The sequence below is a fragment of the Danio rerio genome, chromosome 10 (assembly GCF_052040795.2).
Source record: "Danio rerio strain M-AB ecotype USA chromosome 10, GRCz13ab, whole genome shotgun sequence".
NCBI classification, from domain to species: Eukaryota; Metazoa; Chordata; class Actinopteri; order Cypriniformes; family Danionidae; genus Danio; species Danio rerio.
In genome coordinates this window covers 6,031,670-6,050,402 of record NC_141030.1, presented here as the reverse complement: position 1 = coordinate 6,050,402, position 18,733 = coordinate 6,031,670, and the positions used below count along the sequence as shown (strand labels likewise).

General features: G+C 37.7%; 1 protein-coding gene and 1 long non-coding RNA gene across 6 annotated transcripts in view; one reads left to right on the top strand and one right to left on the bottom strand.

Annotated features, from left to right (window-relative positions):
• Positions 1-18,733, top strand: part of LOC147834982 (uncharacterized) — a 184,121-nt gene that overhangs the window by 21,929 nt on the left and 143,459 nt on the right. The window lies entirely within an intron of this gene.
• The window catches only part of pam (peptidylglycine alpha-amidating monooxygenase), a 94,736-nt gene that overhangs the window by 31,192 nt on the left and 44,811 nt on the right, over positions 1-18,733 (bottom strand). For all 5 annotated transcript variants that reach the window (XR_015500755.1, XM_087270101.1, XM_087270103.1 and 2 more), the window contains exons 12-14: positions 15,937-16,040; positions 10,617-10,813; positions 10,408-10,458 (exon numbers count right to left, since the gene is read on the bottom strand). Coding sequence is in view for 4 of the 5 variants with exons in the window: in XM_087270101.1 (XP_087126227.1) it covers positions 10,408-10,458; positions 10,617-10,813; positions 15,937-16,040 (352 nt within the window). In the remaining variant the exon portion in view is untranslated. The remainder of the gene's footprint in view (positions 1-10,407; positions 10,459-10,616; positions 10,814-15,936; positions 16,041-18,733) is intronic.

Below are 18,733 nucleotides of genomic sequence, written 5' to 3'. Positions count from 1 at the left end.
TGGGTGTTTTTAAGTATATCTAGTAAGACCTTGATTAGCTTGTTCAGGCGTGTTTGATAAGGGTTGGAGCTAAAATCTGCAGGACACCGGCCCTCCAGGAACAAGTTTGGTGATCCCTGTTCTACGATATCAACACTCTGGGCCCTATTATACACTCTAAGTAACAAGACGCAAAACATGTTTGGCACAATTTGTAGCTGTTTTCAGATTAGCACAACATTAGTTTTTACATTTTGGGTCACGTTGTTTAAATAGCAAATCCATTTGCGCCACTTTGTTGACTTATGGGCGTGCTGGTGTAAAAAGGAGGTGTGTTAAGGCGCATTGCTGGCATGTTGCTATTTTGAGGAACTAAAATAGGCCGTGCCATTGACCGACCAAAATCTGGTCTTAGGGTTACACATTGCTTAATATACAAACCAAATTAAATATGTAGGCTAATGAATGCCTTCAGTGAAGTGAGTTTACTCCATGAGAGTAAAGAAGAGTAAAAGTAAAGAGAAAGTAAAGAGGCCAAATGGAGGAGGCTCACACTGCAGATGGTCTGTTTTCTCACTAGTGAAGAGTTCAGTTTTTCCATTGACAAAGTCAGTGTAAATAGCAAATGTGCCACAGCACAACGCAACTGAATCTTAAAAGGCCACAAAACCCCCCTGTCTATACTATACTATTACAGATCTTGCCAAAATTCATTTTGTTGAGCCTCCAACTTGAAGTAGTTGAACTATTTCAGTATTTCTAGGTCAGACAACTCCTTAGCACTGAATAATGGAATAAAGGCTTGAAGAAAGCCTATATGGCTGCACTATTTCATTAAAGTTTTTGCCCCAGGCTAACAACATGTTAATATGTTCTTTATTTTTCCAATAGCTGCATAAAAATACTATTATTCCTTTGTAATTTTAGTACTGTAACAATACTATAGAAATAGATTAATAAAAATACACATCCAAAGTAAATGAATATATTAAATGATGATATACTAATGAAAAACAGTGTAAGAAAATATATTTGATGAATATGCTCCACTAATTTACACCATGGGAAGTGTTCATCAGTGTTGAGTGTTCGCTTATATAAACATGAATGTTATTCATGACTCATTTTTTGCCATTTTTCAGGATATCAGATTGCTGACAAAAGATTGTGGGCAATTAAAGGAGGTGAAAAGAAACGTTTAATGCATCCTTTAAAACGGACACTGTGCCTCGTCATCAACTCCAGAAATATTAATCCAATATGTCAAAAATTACGAATTGACTACACATGCAGATTTCTGCTGCATGGAGATATTTTATTCAACGTTTCTAGAAATTGTGCTTTATCTGATGGTGCACAACTCATCCGCTCTTTAACTAAATTTATCACAATACACTCAAAAAAGTTTTTTTTTACTTGTTCAAACTACTTATTTAAAATCCGCTGAAACAACACAATTCTTGAAATTTAATTGGGACAACTTAATTTTTTAATGTTCAATCCACATAAATTTGTTAAAAGTGTTAAGTTAACTTAATTGATTTGTGTTGGGACAACATGAATGAATTTTGTGGAACCCTGCATTTTTTACAGTGTATGTTATGCGTTAATAATTCAAAACGTATGGCAGTTCAGTCTGATTTGACCATAATCAATAAGAACCAACTGAGATATTGCACTAATTATGCTAGTCTGAAGCCTCATTTTAAACATTTACCAAAAACGGCCTTTTATCATCTTCGAAATTTAGCCTGCATTTGTCCTTTCCTCTCGAGGCCCTATGCTGAAAGACTTTTCCATACTTTTATCACGTCTCGTTTGGGTTTTTGCAATTCTCTGTTTAGTTACCAGCTAATTCTCTCAAGATTTTACAATACATACAAAATTTTGCTGCACGTGTGTTGACACACACTTCATCTCGGTCTCGCATCGCTTCTGTACTCCAACAGCTTTACTGGCTGCCCGTCAAGTCTTGTACTGATTTTAAGACATTAATTTTAACATACAAAGCTCCGGGTTACATTTGTGACTTGACATCCATTTCCTCTGCCTCTCGCTGTCTACGCTCTGCCTCAGGTCCTCAGCCTCGTTGCAAACTCAGCACCATGGGAGGTAAGGCATGCTCTTACCGCGCACCCCAAACATTGGAATGCTCTTCCCACACATATAAGGAATGCTGGTTCCTTGGGCGGTTTTAAGAAGCTACTTCAAACTTATCTTTTTAGGACTGTTTTTAATTTGTGATATCTTTTTTAATCTTACTGTGTTTATTATTTAATTTTTTATTGTTTTACTGTGCTTTGTTGTTTTTTAATTTCTTGTAAGCACTTTGGGTCTTAGAAAAGCACATCATAAATAAAATGCATTATTATTATTATTATTGTATGGTAAAATTATAGATTTTCATTTGATCTTGGAGCAACAAAAAGGACAAAAGTCAGGTCACTTAACAGAAAAAATGTCCAGAATAGAATATAAAGTCATGCTGCAGTGGAAACAGAATGAATATTGTGTATGACTCGCATGAGCTTAAAGGACTGCATCCATACATCTCTGCAATGACCCCAATAACTTATTAATAAAGTCATCAGGAATGGCAAAGAAAGTGTTCTTGCAGGAGTCCCAGAGTTCATCAAGATTCTTTGGGTATCTTCAAAGCCTCCTCTTTCATCTTACCCCAGACATACTCAATAATGTTCATGTCTGGTGAATGGGCTGGCCAATCCTGGAGCACCTTCACCTTCTTTGCTTTCAGGTACTTTGATGTGGAGGCTGAAGTGTGAGAAGGAGCGCTATCCTGCTGAAGAATTTGCCCTCTCCTGTGGTTTTGTATTGTAATGGGCAAGACAATGTCTTGATTCCTCAGGCTGTTGATGTTGCTATCCACTCTGCAGATCTCTTGCACGCCCCATACTGAATGTAACCCCAAACCATGATTTTGCCTTCACCAAACTTGACTGATTTCTGTGAGAATCTTGGGTCCATGCTGGTTCCAATAGGTCTTCTACAGTATATGTGGTGATTGGGATGCAGTTCAACAGATGATTCATTAGATAAAAATACCTTCTGCCACTTTTCCTAATGATCAACTAGAAGTCAAGTTATTATTTGTTGCTCTTACAACTGGGATCGATGACAAGATTTGTCAGGTAGTGTAGATTCTGATGAACAAAAAGTCTTTCACTGTCCAAACCAAGGACGCAGCATAATAATTTTATTGCCAATGCAAGAGCAGCGGCAAAACAAAGAAGGATAAGAGAAAACACTTTTGTACTTTTAGGTACCAATATGTACCCTTGAGGTATTAATATGGACTTTTTAGGTACAAAGTTGTACCTTTTGAAAAGGTACCACCCCACTCACAGCTTGTGTACCTTTATTTCTGAGAGTGTAGAATGCAAAAACACATCCAGTTGATATTTATTCAGAGAAAAAAAATCCTAATTACAATTATTTTTTCAATCTGGCTTAGACTCTAATTTTTGGGAAAATTGCCAAGTATTTCGGAGGCGGTTTAGGGGGTGAATTTTCTGTGGTTTAAGGAGTGAATAATGCATGAGCAAATCTCAAGTCACTGTTCTATTTGTGAGCTTATATGTTGCGTTCATACATTAGATTAATAAATCAACACATTACAATGCAAATATATGGAAAAGTCTGGATATTGCAATAGTTTTAAGTGGCATTGAAGCTTAGCATTTGAAAAGGAAAATCCAATTTGATTGGGATTAAATTTAGCCAAAATAAGAGCAGAAATAGGAAGCTAACGGATTCCGTTTTTAATTCATGTGGAGATGCCTCCAAGTAAAAGATCTGAGCTCTCAGCAGGGTAGCAACGAATAAATGGGTCAAGGCAAGCTAAATTTGAAAAATTTTTACCACTGGGGTTAAGTCATGACAATATCTCCTCACCCAAAACAATAGTAGCTTAAAAATAATGTGAATGGAAAATATGTTTTTTGTTGCCACCTTAATACTTATGTCAGTGCTGGCTTTTAAATCAAAACCTTTTTATTAGCCTAGTGGTTAAGTGCACCATAGTGCTCATGGCGACCTGAGTTCTATTCCCGGCTTGAGGTCCTTTGCCGACCCTTTCCCTCTCTCTGCTCCAAACTATTTACTGTCCATTCCCTGAACAATTCTATCCATTAAAGGTTGAACCCTCCTAAAAAAGAACTATATATATTTAAAAAAATAAAATGTAAAAATAAAATAATACTGTATTTAAGTGGCCCCTGATGAAGAACAACACTATATCCCTAGTAATAGGTTCACTTTGTGAAACCTGAATTACAGGATTTGTTGAGAAAATATTTAATTTCCTTTGGGACAATGTCAATATTCTGTACTGTTTATTGACCTTATTCTGCAGTGCGCAAGAGTGCTTGTTTTTGCGATTGTTTTAGAACATCTGATTCAGTTGCCTGAAATGACTAGAAATAATAAACGGTCAAGCTACTTGCAATACAAACAAGTGTGTTCACGAATATACCAAAAATTAAGAAAATATCAGTTTGCAACATCAATCCGCATAACAAGCTGTCTAAAAATCAATAGAAGTCAATGAGACTGGATGTCTTGAGCCAAAAAGATTTCAATGGCTGCAGGCACTCATATGTAAAAAAGGTCAATAGGACAACTAATCAAAGGCAATACTCTTGTAGATTTTGTTTGTAAAGCAATTCCTAGGTAATCTCCTGCATGTGCTCCAGCATTAGTCTCACTTAGTTCACTGACAAGCTACACAAAATCGTGTTTAAAATCAAAATCATTTTAAATGGATGACATTGAGATAATCATTTTGCATTAATGACAGCTTTTGCGTAGCTTCTCAGTGAAAAACGGCTATGTGTAGTAAATGCTGCACGTGAAAATACCACATTTAATAACTCGCTTTTACTCCAAGCTCACATCGAAAAAATTTTCACAAAACTTTACTACTGATCACAGAACGTTCTGGTTACCTCTGTAGCCCACGTTCCCTGAAAAGAGAATGGAGACGTGTCTATAGGGGTAGGGTATGGGAGTACGACCTATCACACTGAAGAGTAAGAAAATGGGCCAATGAATGCCAAATGACGGAGTTTCAGCTCCACAGCTGATCTTAATGAGTCATCAGCACTATATCAGTCTGCTGTGGAGCTCGCTCACAAGAATTTGCCTGCTGAATAGCCAATCACTTAGCTAACAGCTGTAGACTCAGGTGCTGTGGCAGTGAAGAAGCATGTCGCCGTTCCCTATTCAGGGAACATGGGTTACAGATGTAACCACGATGTTCCCCTTCATAAGGAAACTCCAACATGTGTCTGGTAAACAGACTGTGGGAGACTGTATGGAAAACGCCACAGCAGCTAAACTTGTCCCTCTCTTGATGTGCAGTTTGCCAAGCGTAGGCTGAGCACACTTATATCACCAAAAGTGCAACTTTCCAACGTCCCCTAGGCCCAGAAAATGACCAGATATACATACATATGTAAAAATGAAATTTTAAATGTAGAGCTTTATAAGCGGATATCTACTGAGTGCAACGAAATAGGCTATGTTATTACTTGCTCTTATGTCCTGAAACACGTAACTCTTTCATTTACTTAAGATAAGCGAATAATATGCAACATCCTTAAATGATTCTCTTAAATAAAGAGTAATAATTACCTATTAAGTGTCATAAAACCTAGGGAAAAATTAGAACATCTGATTCAGTTGCCTGAAATGACTAGAAATAATAAACGGTCAAGCTACTTGCTATACAAACAAGTGTGTTCACGAATATACAAAAAATTAAGAGAATATCAGTTTGCAACATCAATCCGCATAACAAGCTGTCTAAAAATCAATAGAAGTCAATGAGACTGGATGTCTTGAGCCAAAAAGATTCTAATGGCTGCAGGCACTCATATGTAAAAAAGGTCAATAGGACAACTAATCAAAGGCAAAACTCTTGTAGATTTTGTTTGTCAAGCAATTCCTAGGTAATCTCCTGCATGTGCTTATTACATAAGAAAATAAGACACTGACAGCCAATCAGAACCCCTCCATTTTTAAACAGCAAAGGCATTTATAGATGACAAAATTGAGTGCGACATGGTGGCTCCCAGCAAGAAGGTTGCTGGTTCGAGTCCCGGCTGGGCCAGTTGGCATTTCTATGTGGAGTTTGCATGTTCTCACCGTGTTGTTGTGGTTTCATCCAGGACATGCGGTACAGGTAAATTGAATAAACTAAATTGGTAGTAGTGTATATGTGTGAATAAGAGTGTACGGGTGTTTTCCAGTACTGGATTGTAGCTGGAAGGGTATCCACTATGTAAAACATATGCTGCAAAAGTTAGCGCTTTATTCCGCTGTGCCGATCCCTAATGAATAAAGGGACTAAGCCAAAGGAATATGAATGAATGAAAACTTGTGAGCTTATAATAATAATAAAAATAATAACAATAATAACTATTTAATGAGCCACATGAGAACATGAACACACTTTTAATATATACAAAAGGGTGGTGATGAAACATGACCCACACAATGTGATGATTAGGTGTTAGAGATGGAGGTTTCCATGTTCACAAATGGCACAATGCCTGGTGAGAGATGTATTTTTAAAGCCGAACTCGTGACAGCCTGCCGAAGTGTTGTTGCTGTGAAGGCAGTCGTGCTCTGGTATGTTTATCTTCAAACACCGGAGCAGTATTAACTCAAACAAGCCAAAAGACGACTCAAAGACTCAAACCAGAACTTAAACATGTCAAAGCACACAGCTTCAAAATGCACATCCCTGAAGTCTGCAGCGCTTTCACTGCCTGCAGATGGACTAGTTGGTGGAAAGAGGTGCTTTCCATGTTATTTCTTTTGCATTGTAAATAATTTGTCATGAAATAATCTGTTTATTAGCCTTACTGGTAACACTTTATAATAACTACACACTATAAACCGTTTATTAAAGAAATAGTGAATTCATTATTTATTAACCATTAACTCTACGTTAATAAATGTTAATAAAGCAGTTTATAACTGCAGCTACAAATGCTGTATTCTTGACTTATAAGCACATTTATTATGTGCTTATGATTGTACTTTTATACTTTGTAAATAATAATTTTTCTTTACTAAATAAAGTATCGCATTATTTACAAAGCAGTGATTTAGAAAAGTTGGTGTTTTTCAAAGAACATTCAGCATGAGTTAGTAAATGATTAATAAACTATTCAAATTAACATCTACAATTCTTATTATTCAGATGTATATTAATAGTTAATTATTATGTTAATAAATGCTTTATTAACTCAACTTAAAGCAGTGTTTTAATCTAAAGTGAGGACTATTTATGCTTTATAAATCCCTTATAAATGACAATTAAAGGCTCAGTCATATTCTAAACAGGAAAAAAGGACATAAACAAACTTATTCATTTCTATTCATTTGAAGATACACAAATAAAACTGTGTCAAATACAAAATAAATCTTAGCAACCTTTGAAAATAGAATTTTGAGGAAATAAATTAATTTAATCCAGTTTGGAATAAGGCTGTAATATAAAATTTTTTTAGAAAATGTAAAGCTCTATCAATATCTTTCCAGATGCACTGTAAATGGCGTAAATCACACTATTACCATGTAGGAATTGTAGCCGCATTTTGTGACCGGATATTCCACACACACATGGCTGTTTGACACTATTCTCTGCACCTACTGAGTCAGTAAAGCACTCCACAAGTTTTCTTTATATTCGGTGTGCTGTATCAAATTCTATTAAAACAGCTCTCTCCCATCAGTCCTTACGTCATACTCTCATCCAGTAGCTCAGAGTTTGTCCAGTCAGTTTATAGCAAAATATCTTGCAGTGTTTGCATGTCTTTTATGGCAAAATTTATTAAAATATAAGTAAAATAACATTCATTACAAGTTTATTTAAAAAAATGAATAAAAATCTATTTTTTCTTCATATCTTAGCAAATATTTGGCTGATATTTAAAATTCTATATAAACACCATTTCCATTCATATATAAGCAAATTATTTTGCAGTGTTTGCATGCCATTTACAGCATAGAAATCCTTAAAACAGAAGTAAAATCACCTTTATTACAAGTTGAGTTTAAAAAAGCACCTAACTAGTTTTGTACTTTGTGATTTTTTTTTCAGTTGAATAAAAATCTATTTTTCATTCATTTATTTCATCATTAAGGATTATTAAATCTTATCTCGTGAACCTAATTTAGTGTCTCGTCACACCCATGCTACTATATATACCAGGGGTTTTCAAACTGTGGGGCGCGCCAGCACCTATTAAAGTGGTGCAAGAATTTGAGGCGTGCACTCGAGTAAATTATGATGATGATGTTTATGCGTTACTAGAGGGAATATGATTAACGTAACATGTAATTATTAATGCATTTGAGTAAAACATACACAAATAAAATGGACCAGGTGCTTTTTAAAATAAATGACGGTGAATGATTGAAAGTAAAACCGGTGAACATCTGACAAAAAAGTGCCCTTCTGGATCTTTCACTTACTTTGAGGACACTACTGACTAGGTTAACATGTGGCTCGTTTCCACTGACTGGTACAGTACGGTACGGTACGGTTCGGTACGGGTCACCGTTATCAGGCTGGCGTGCACACAACCAAGGCTAACCTTTTGGTGGGCGTGGTGTACGACAGAAAGCTTCAGTCGATGTAATTTTCGCTCAAGAAAATGTCTACAGTAAGGGTGTACGGGTCACTTACATATCATATGAGAAGCACTTCTCACAAAACAGATGCTTTACACACAAAAACACTTCTGTAAAAATGTTTATTTCTAACTTTTCTATGAACAGGATTTGATTATAACTGCAGATCAATGACAGTGTGACATAGCCTACTGTAACGTCTGTGATTATATAAACTAAATAAATAAATGCAACATATATGAACACATACAGATCCTTACAGTCTCCGATACGTTACCAACTACAGAATAATTACACACAGCAGACATTTAAGTCCTTTTTTAGGTTTAAAAACAACACAAAGTATAGCCTACAGTCAGAGCTAACCTCTCATCTGTGTCTGTAATCTTCAGCAGCACATGTAGCCTCTGTTAGAGAGTCATTCCGTCATTCCCAGTTCGTAATAGTCCAAAAGGTGATGATAAAAATTAAAACAAGGCAGTTTGTTCACGTATGCTGAAGAAATAATGTGCTCCTTTTTTTCCGGATTCTCCTTTTTTTTCACGCTTCACTCTTGCGTTTGTCCAAAAAGTTTGTTATTTCAGATATAGATGCGCGGCGAGCGCAAGGAAGAAAGCGAAACCGCTCGCGATTCAGACTGGCTCGTAAAAAACTAAGGGGCACAGGGTAAATCTGCTGTACTTCTTGGCTTTGTGACTGTTCATCAAGACGATGACAAGGTTTGTTTGAGCCCGGGTCGACCATAGCTCGTTATTATGCGTATATGTAATACCGCTGTAATCTCTCGGCTCATCGGCTGTGTATTTTAAACATGGCGGGTTTTTTGTTTTTATTCTGGCCTGGCCTGCAGTTTCGTGTAATTTTCTGTGTTTTATCTTAAATTTTTTTACTTTAACTGCAGTTCGGCAGTTTAACTTTCAATTATGAACCTTTCATTCATGCCCCCTTGACAAACTGGGTTACTTGACATGAATATGAAGTAAGGACTGGTGGAAGAGTGTTGTTTTAATGGAATTTGATACCGCACGCCAAATGGAAAGAAAAAAACTTCCGCATTTCGTGATGTGTGTGTGTCCTGCATGACAGTAATAGTTTAATTGGGGTGTTTACTTCAATAATGCCACTAATATATCCATACTCCCTAATTCCATTTCTGTTTAGTTCAGTTATGACTTTAGTCGGATTAGGGTAATCGCTTTTTACATGGTAGACTCTTAATCAGAGTATTGTCTTAATTGTATTAAAGTATTAATGACCATGTAAACATACTCAACGTTTGACGCACCGTCAGGGCTCTGCGATCTTGGCTTTGCGAAGCAGCATTTTCTGTATGTACATATGTATCAAAGGCTATGGCTCACACTTATTGACAAGAAGAGGATTTACAGTTAGTCCTGTCCGAAATCCAACCACAGATTAGCATGTTGTCCTCACAAAAACAGGCTCAGCCATCACACTGAATCAGGTAAAATGTGTATTTATGTTTCAATGTAATTGAGACTTTAAACACAGGAAGTAATATGTGAATGATGTTTGCACATACATTATATTTCTGGTTGGAGGGAGGGGTGCCTGGTGGGGCGAGTGAAATTGGGACAAACTTGGGAGTGGGGCGGGGTGAAAACCCCTGGTGTATACCATAGTTTTACTGAAAAGCATAATTTAACCTCTACATCTGTTTATAGAGGGGGATTTGTAATGATATTTCAGTAATGACTATGTTTCATGGACAAAATTCTCTTATGAATTATTTTAAAAGCTTACCTTGATCCTGTACTTCCTCATCTCTCTTGGGCTCCTGGAGCTCCACAGCATCTAAATGACAAATAAGCAAATGAGAATATTAAGAAAAACAGTGTTTGAGTTACCCAAAAACATAGCAACATTCAGTGATTCCACAAGCTCTCTGTTTCAACTGCCTACATGTAGAGTTGTGTATGAAAAATCTTGAAGTGTTTGATTTTGTACGGTACCTTTTTGAGGAGAAGATTCATGCTTCATGGACATCATATGGTCTGGCCTGACCGGGATTGGAATATTGGCCTCTGAAGGGATGTTTCTGAAGAGCTCACTGCTGCTATCATCTCTGCAGTTCATGTAAGGCACAGCATGGGTGTTGTCCATGTAGTACATGATGTAGAAGTTACACATCTCATCGTTGGAGGTGCCTCTGTGAGGAGGAAAACAACGAGATGTGAACAAACTATTAGCAAAATAAAAAAATAAAAAAAGTACAGCTACAAAGCAGCAAGTATAAAAATAACCAACAGAACAACACACACACACACACACACACACACACACACACACACACACACACACACACACACACACACACACACACACACACACACACACACACACACACACACACACAGACAGACAGACAGACAGACAGACAATCAATCCTCTAAAGCTCATGACTCAAATCAGAATTTCAGGTACATTTCAAGCATTTTCCAAGCATGTATAATTTAGAGTAACCTAAATCCATAAATTTAATAGGGCAGATTTGATTCTCTTACTAATTGTTTTTTAACTTATTTTTAAACTTTTTAAATCACTAACGCAGTTGACAATAGCAGAGTTGACATTTTCCACCATTTTGAGCTCTAGCTCAAGATACTAACCTAAAACTTACATTTACATTTAGTCATTTAGCAGACGCTTTTATCCAAAGCCACTTACAAATGAGGACAAGGAAGCAATTTACACAACTATAAGAGCAAGAATGAATAAGTGCTATAGGCAAGTTTCAGGCCTGTAAAGTCTAAGAAGGAAAGTATTAGTAATTTTTTAGTAAATTTTTTTTTTTGTAAATTTTGAGTACATTTTTTTTTGGAGAACAGTTAGTGGTATATCCAGAGAGGCAATTGCAGATTAGGAAGTGAAGTGGAGACTAAATATTTGAGTTTTTAGTCGTTTCTGCCGTTCTGATACAGTTAGGGAGTTCATTCCACCAACTGGGCAGATTGAACGTGAGCGTTCGCGAAAGTGATTTCTTCCCTCTTTGGGATGGAACCACGAGGCGACGTTCATTCACAGAACACAAGTTTCTGGAGGGCACATAGATCTGCAGCAGTGAGAGCAGATAAGAAGGAGCAAAGCCAGGAGTCGCTTTGCAGGCAAACATCAGAGCTTTGAATTTGATGCGAGCAGCAACTGGCAGCCAGTGCAAACGGATAAGTAGCGGAGTGACATGTGCTCTTTTAGGTTCATTGAAGACCACTCGTGCTGCTGCGTTCTGAAGAAGCTGAAGAGGCTTGATAGAGTAAGCTGGAAGCCCAGCTAGTAGAGAGTTGCAGTAATCCAGTTTGGAGAGAACAAGAGTTTGAACAAGGAGTTGAGCTGCATGTTTAGATGAAAAGGGTCGGATCTTTCTGATGTTATAGAGTGCGAATCTGCACGATCGAGCAGTTCTGGAAATGTGGTCAGAGAGGTTTAGTTGGTTATCAATCGTTACTCCAAGGCTTTTCACCATACCACTTGGTGTGTCTAAAAGAGAATTGTATATATTTTCATCAAATTTTTGTGTTTAAAAAGTAAATAAGGGGGGTGACGCAGTGGCGTAGTAGGTAGCGCTGTGGCCTCACAGCAAGAAGGTCGCTGGTTTGAGCCTCAGATGGTATTTCTACGTTTAGTTTGCAAGTTCTCCCTGTGTTCGCGTCAGTTTCATTCGGATGCTCCGGTTTCCCCCACAAGACCAAAAACATGCGGTACAGGTGAATTGGGTAGGCTAAATTGTCCGTAGTGTATGTGTGTGAATGAGGGTGTATGGATGTTTCTCAGTGATGGGTTGCAGCTAGAAGGACATCCGCTGTGTGAAACTTTCTGGATAAGTTGGTGGTTCATTTCGCTGTGGTGACCACAGATTAATATAGGGACTAAGCTGAAAAGAAAATAAATGAATGAATTAACGAAACTACAGGGCTTGTTCTGGGATTATTTTTGAAGATCGTGAGAACCGTCTATATGTAGGACCAAGAACTCAAAATGAATTCATGTCTATGTTCTTGTGTACACACTTCGCTCCCAGATGGATGGTTCTTAGTGACAAAGCGCAGACTTTAAGTCAACAATCATCTTTATCTTGTGGCCTTGAGTCGGCTGCGTAGGCGGTGGTGCTGGGCTTCCTGGGAGATGCGTCAATGCACTATTATGTGCTCTCTCTGTCACCATAGTAACAGCAACGGCAGGGCAGAGGCATATATACATATATACGTCCAAAGAGTCATACTCAAACAGGATATGATGAAACGGAGACATAAACATAGACCTGCACTGTTTGTTTAATCACGCTTTAAACAACACACAGAAACACACACACACAGCCACCACCTGTCTTACTGCGAATCAGATAGACATTCAGCAGGAAGACAGGTGATCAGAGACACAGCAGGATCAGAAGTCCAAAAACATGCAAACAGAGCGAAATGTCAACAGCAGGAACACCACCACTCATCAAACACACTTACTGCCGCAGTTACTCTACATTGGAGTGAATAAAACAACACAGAAAGTAGAAATCTGACATCAGTTGCACATTTTGAAAGGTTATTAAGTATTTGCAACAGTCATACATGTATTACTGGTAAGAAGCTATAGAAAAATAACCAAAAATATCAACTGAAATCGTTTTTCCATCCAGCTGTTTTCATTGTGCAGTTGTGAAGCACCAGGTTTTTCCTGGGTTTTTAACTGTATTTTACCATTCTACACTATCAGGGCTCGAAATTAACTTTTTTCTTGGTAGCACCGCTACTACACGTTTTATATTAACAGATTTTTTGCATTTGCAATTACTCTAATCAAAACTAACAAATAAACAAAAATCTGTATGCGCTCACTGGCCCTGCATGCACTGCTTGACGTGAATGAGATGAACTGATTATTAAATTAACAATAATAACTGTGCTGTTCTCATGTCTTGACATTGCACAGATGATATTGCCATATAACTTATTATTTGCATACGTCATCTCAATAGCAATAGCCAACCCAGGCTCATTTTGAAAACGTAGCCCCGCGGACGTTTCTGAGGACCGCGATTTACGTGGCCGGAGGTACGTATGGCCGCATTTTGTTTTTTTTCGAGCGAACGCTACGGGGCGGTGTGACGCTGCTCCTCTTCTTCGTGCTTGCCGACTGATGGCTCACCTCCGTGAGGAGGGCTTTCCCGCCGCAACCAGTTTGTCCGCTTAGCTTGTAGTGTTACGTGGGCGGAGCGGAGGCCTGGAGAAGGAGGAGCCGGCTGCGGCGACAACCGGGTTTGAGTCCGGGGAAGAGCGGTTCCAGAAATCAGGTAAGATGAAAAACAGAATCCAAATAATAAAAGGGACGAGTTCGCGGCGGGGCGAGAATGCGGTGAAATCCCAAAAACGCTGTTAAATTTGGACGAAGGCTTTTGCTTTTCTTTTCTGGACAGCTTTTGTAAATCGTCGCTTGGGTTTAGGGAAGGAGGAGGAGGAGTAGGAGGGTGGCTGGGTCGCACGGCACTTGAATTCAGTCAGTCGGACAGACAGTCGCTCGACAGCGGCCTCCGGTCTCTTTTCACGTGAAAACAGTGCGGGCGCAAACGGCGCGCGCTCCTGAGAGGCGTTCGAGATGCGAAAAAGCCCGCACAGCAGCCTCTCGCAGATTCGCGAAAACAAAAAATGCACAAATATGTACCTCCCGGGACGTATTTCGTGGTCTCCAGTAACATCCGCGGGGCTACGTTTCCATAATCAGCCTGGGTTGGCAATAGCGTTCTTTTCATAAGCTGCAATATTAGTTTCATCTCTGAGAATGCATGCTCTTTAGCGATGGTGAACGCACGACTGACAGCATCGTGACGATTAAATAAAGGATTAAATAACATTGGAACATCTTGTGTTTAATATGTGAAGATTCAGTGGCAAACAGTTACCTGAAAACTCCGTCCCACCAACTTTGCAATGGATTTTCATAGTGGACTTGTATAGTCTTATATTATACTTTCATAGTCAACCCGAACTTCTTTCTGAAAGACCAACGTGGCCTTGTATGTATGAACAGAAAGATTGTTTCTGAAAGGGCTCTTGCCAAAAAATGCAGAATCAAAACTTTTCCAAACCCTGAATCAATATCAAAATTACTTTTGCATGCTGGAGGGCAATGACATTATGCAGTTCAAACAACAAATCTGAAGGGATACACAAGTATTTCTTTAAGACAGGTATGTTTTAAAGCTACAGTATTTTAGCCACGCAAAGCTTATGTAGATTGTGTTCTTGTTTATGAATGGGTTTATATGCACGGAAGTGTTGTTTAGCTACTGAAAACGTCCGGCAAAAGATTGGCTATTTTCGAGTTCATAGAGAGCCTTTTACAGCATCAATAATATAGTCGGTTAAATTGACATAACTATTCGTTTAGTTGTTCAAGTTGAAAAGGTGATGTACGAGAATCAGCGAGCACAACTGAAACTGAAAAGTCACTTGTTATTGTGGTAATGTAAACATAAGTAAAAAAATGTAATAAATGTAAAAAGATGACCGGATATTTCTGTTTTTAGCACTGCTTTTTTTAAAACAAACTAAAGTAAATGTGTTCTTCCGCCTAACCAGCTATACTGAGGAGAAATTAGATTTTTATTCACACATTTGTTCATTTCTGAACAGTGACAGCCTTTGACACAGTTTTAAAGAAATATAATTCCCGCACACGCTAGCCTGTCAACAACTACGCTTGATAAAGTGTGTGTCTACATCAGTTTTATTAACTGGTGAATGACATGATCTACTGTTATATCTAATCAGTAGGGCCAGCCGGAATCTGCGGACGTTTTTTTGCTATTTCTGCTGAGAATTTTGATAAAAGTCGGCGGAATTATTTTGGGAGTATCATACCTAAAACCTTAATATATGAAATAAAAAACAATATATATTTTTTAACTTTAATGTTTAAACTGAAAATCCAATTAGATTTGATATTAGAAATTACTGTAAACACCGCATTGTACATAAATCAGATGAACATTTTCACATTAGTCAATATTATTACTGAAATTAATTAAAAAACTGAATATAGATTTACACACATTAACTTAAGTAAATAAATTAATGATGAGCTAAAAATCTGCAGAAATCTGTGGAAAATCTGCATGCGCAGATTCCGGATGGGCCTACAAATCAGTGCGCGTTTGCGAGTTCATGATTTAAGGAGGCGTGGCTTAGGACAGCAGGGGAGGGTCGTAAAATTACAGCTAAGCACTTTAAGAATCTGAAAAGTTTAATTTCGATGCATCCCTTACTGGTCATAACATGAACTTACCCAATTTGAGTTGTAGTGGTTCGTCCTTCTCCTGTGAAGACGCAACGGGCTGCTAGTATGTCTCCATCTTTTACATCAATTGTGTTGGTGGCTGGATAAAAAGCCTAAAAACACGAAGCTTGTTTATTTATTTAGCCAATTAATATCATCATGTTACGTTCAAAATACACTCACAAATACACTCAATTAAAGAAATCTACTGCAAGACACGTTGACAATAAAATCAACTTAAAGACTTTAGGCTTTAAAACATGCATAATGAGATTGTAAAAGTAATCCATACGAATTGAGCAGTTCAATCCAAGTCTTCTGAAGACAGAGGATTGTGTAGCAAGCAAGTTAAAATGTTTAAAACATAAACAGCACAGCAGATAAAATGTAGAATTTGTTTTATTTTGGGGGGAACTATTCCATTTTCACTAATACTTTAAGGCTGACATAAAAAAATTTGAATAAAAAAATACGTTTTTGGACAGTTCTGCACATACTTATTGCATGGTAACATAACATTGGTAAGACTTTATTTTAATGGTTCCTGCTGCACATTTTGTTGCCTATAGTTGTGTAAGAATTGAAATATTACAAATATTTTTGATGTCTTTGACAATTCAAAACATGAGCTGAAAACAGAGACTGTTGACCACAACCCAGCAGGTGGGAATGCGGGAAAAACCGGCTCCTGCTGCATTTGCATCTGAGTCTGCTGAAACTCAGCTTCAACCACCCCAACTCACACATATGGTCATTTCAATGCTTGAATGTTCTAAATTAACCAAAGTGACTTAATCTATCATGTTTGATATCATTTGAAATGTCTCAGTGCGATTGGTACAATGGTCTCATTCTCTCAGAAATAGACATAATCAAAACAATAAATATATAACTTCAGGCATCTTTTGAACCACTGTGAAGGGTGTGACTTTTCCACAGGCAGCACTAAATGCAAATGCCTTTTGTTATGCACACACCCCCTTTCTTGAGGGAATTCTTGGATTACTTAAGGTAAGGTTTGAGAAAGGCTAAGGGCGATTCTGCTTACCCAGATCAGCCCGTAACGTGGAGCTTATGCTCCATGCTATGTATATTTTAAAGTCAGGAATGCATCTTTTAATCTTGGATTTATCTTTGATAACTTGATGTCTTTATTGATCATTTAGGAATTGACTGATTGAATTTGGCATAATACATTTACCTGACTAATAAATTATGTTTTGAATTATTCAAACCTCGTGTTATTATCACTGGTAAATGTTGGTGTCAATAGCACTACAAGACACTGTACAGGTTAGTAATGGACTAAAACATGTTAGACGGAGCAGCGTGGCACGCTATACAATGTTGTTAGAGATCCGACTAACAAATTGGCATTAATTCAAGTATACTTAGACTGTAAAAGCCCAACTATGGGTTTTCTATTTAGAACAACAAAATATTGTTGAAACTAATCTAAATGTGGGTATTTAGGCCTTCATCTACAATAGTATAATCCTGTGCGATTATTATTAAAATACTTCGTCTTGATTAAGTAGATAACAGATCTATGGGGACCACATAAAATTCTCCTAAATTGAGTAATGTAGGGTTCTGCCGTTTTAGGAGAGTGGTTAATCGCCTCTGTTTATTGACCAAGACTGACAAGCTTGTATTAAGAGATTGTATACTTGGCCGGTGCAAGACTCGAGATGCTATAGGAATCTGAGTAAATGAGAATAAGGTATAATAACAAATCAAAACAATATTCAATCATAATCCAAAATAATGTGAAAGGAAACAAAATAATCCTATCAATGTTTTATAATTGGAGTCAGATAAAACAAGGATAAATATATTAATATTCTAAACCACCTCATACTAAAATTGGAGTCAGATATGAGTTAAGTTTAATATGAATCAACATTGTGCACTGGAAAGACCGAACAGGCATTGAACCTTCATCCACCAGTGGACACCGGCATTGGGCCAACTGGGTGGACCTTACAGTTGCAAATGGAGGTAGATTTCAGCTCTGGTGGATTAGACAGACGCCACCACTAGCCACTTTGGCTGGTTGCAAATAATTTGTAATTTTTTGTAGTTTTCTTAAAAACAGAGTTCGACAATAAGGATGGCCCAGTGTGCGTGCAAATGCGATCTTAGAACCGAGAAGCAGCACTACTGACAAAAATAATTGCGTTCAGGCGAGCAAAAGAAAGCAGGTAAATATTGAAAGAGAGAACAATCACTCGCGCCAACAGCTGATGTGATGCGCGAGACTGTTTAAATGCGTGGGCGCTACCGTTTCCTTGCTTAAAAGCAACCGTGCTTAAAGAGCAATTGGTGTGATCGGTTCTCTTTCAAACTAGACTAGACAAAAAGTGATGCTCCTGCACCCACAGTCTTGCTACTTTCAAGAGCAAGCACCGATTGCTTTCGCTTTAACCATTATTTGAACAGATTATTAATAGGCCTAACGTTAACCGTGTGCGTGTGATCATCCTTTATCACACACGGTGTGTTTTTCATCTGCTTTCTTTTGCTTACAGTTATTTTTTGTTAATATGGTTCAATTATCATTTTTTACATTGGTAAGACTTTATTTTGAATAGTCCTATTGCACATTTTACTGCCTAAAGTTGCATTGAAACAAAATGCCAAATAATTCTCAATTGAGTTTTAGTAGACTGTCCGCTTAATATCTGCTGATATGCTCCTTCAACAGACATTTAACTGACTATGAGAAACTTTGCAAGCAGGGCTTGACATTAACACCCACCAACCCGCCAAAAGCGGGTAGATTTCAGCTTTGGCGGGTTAGACA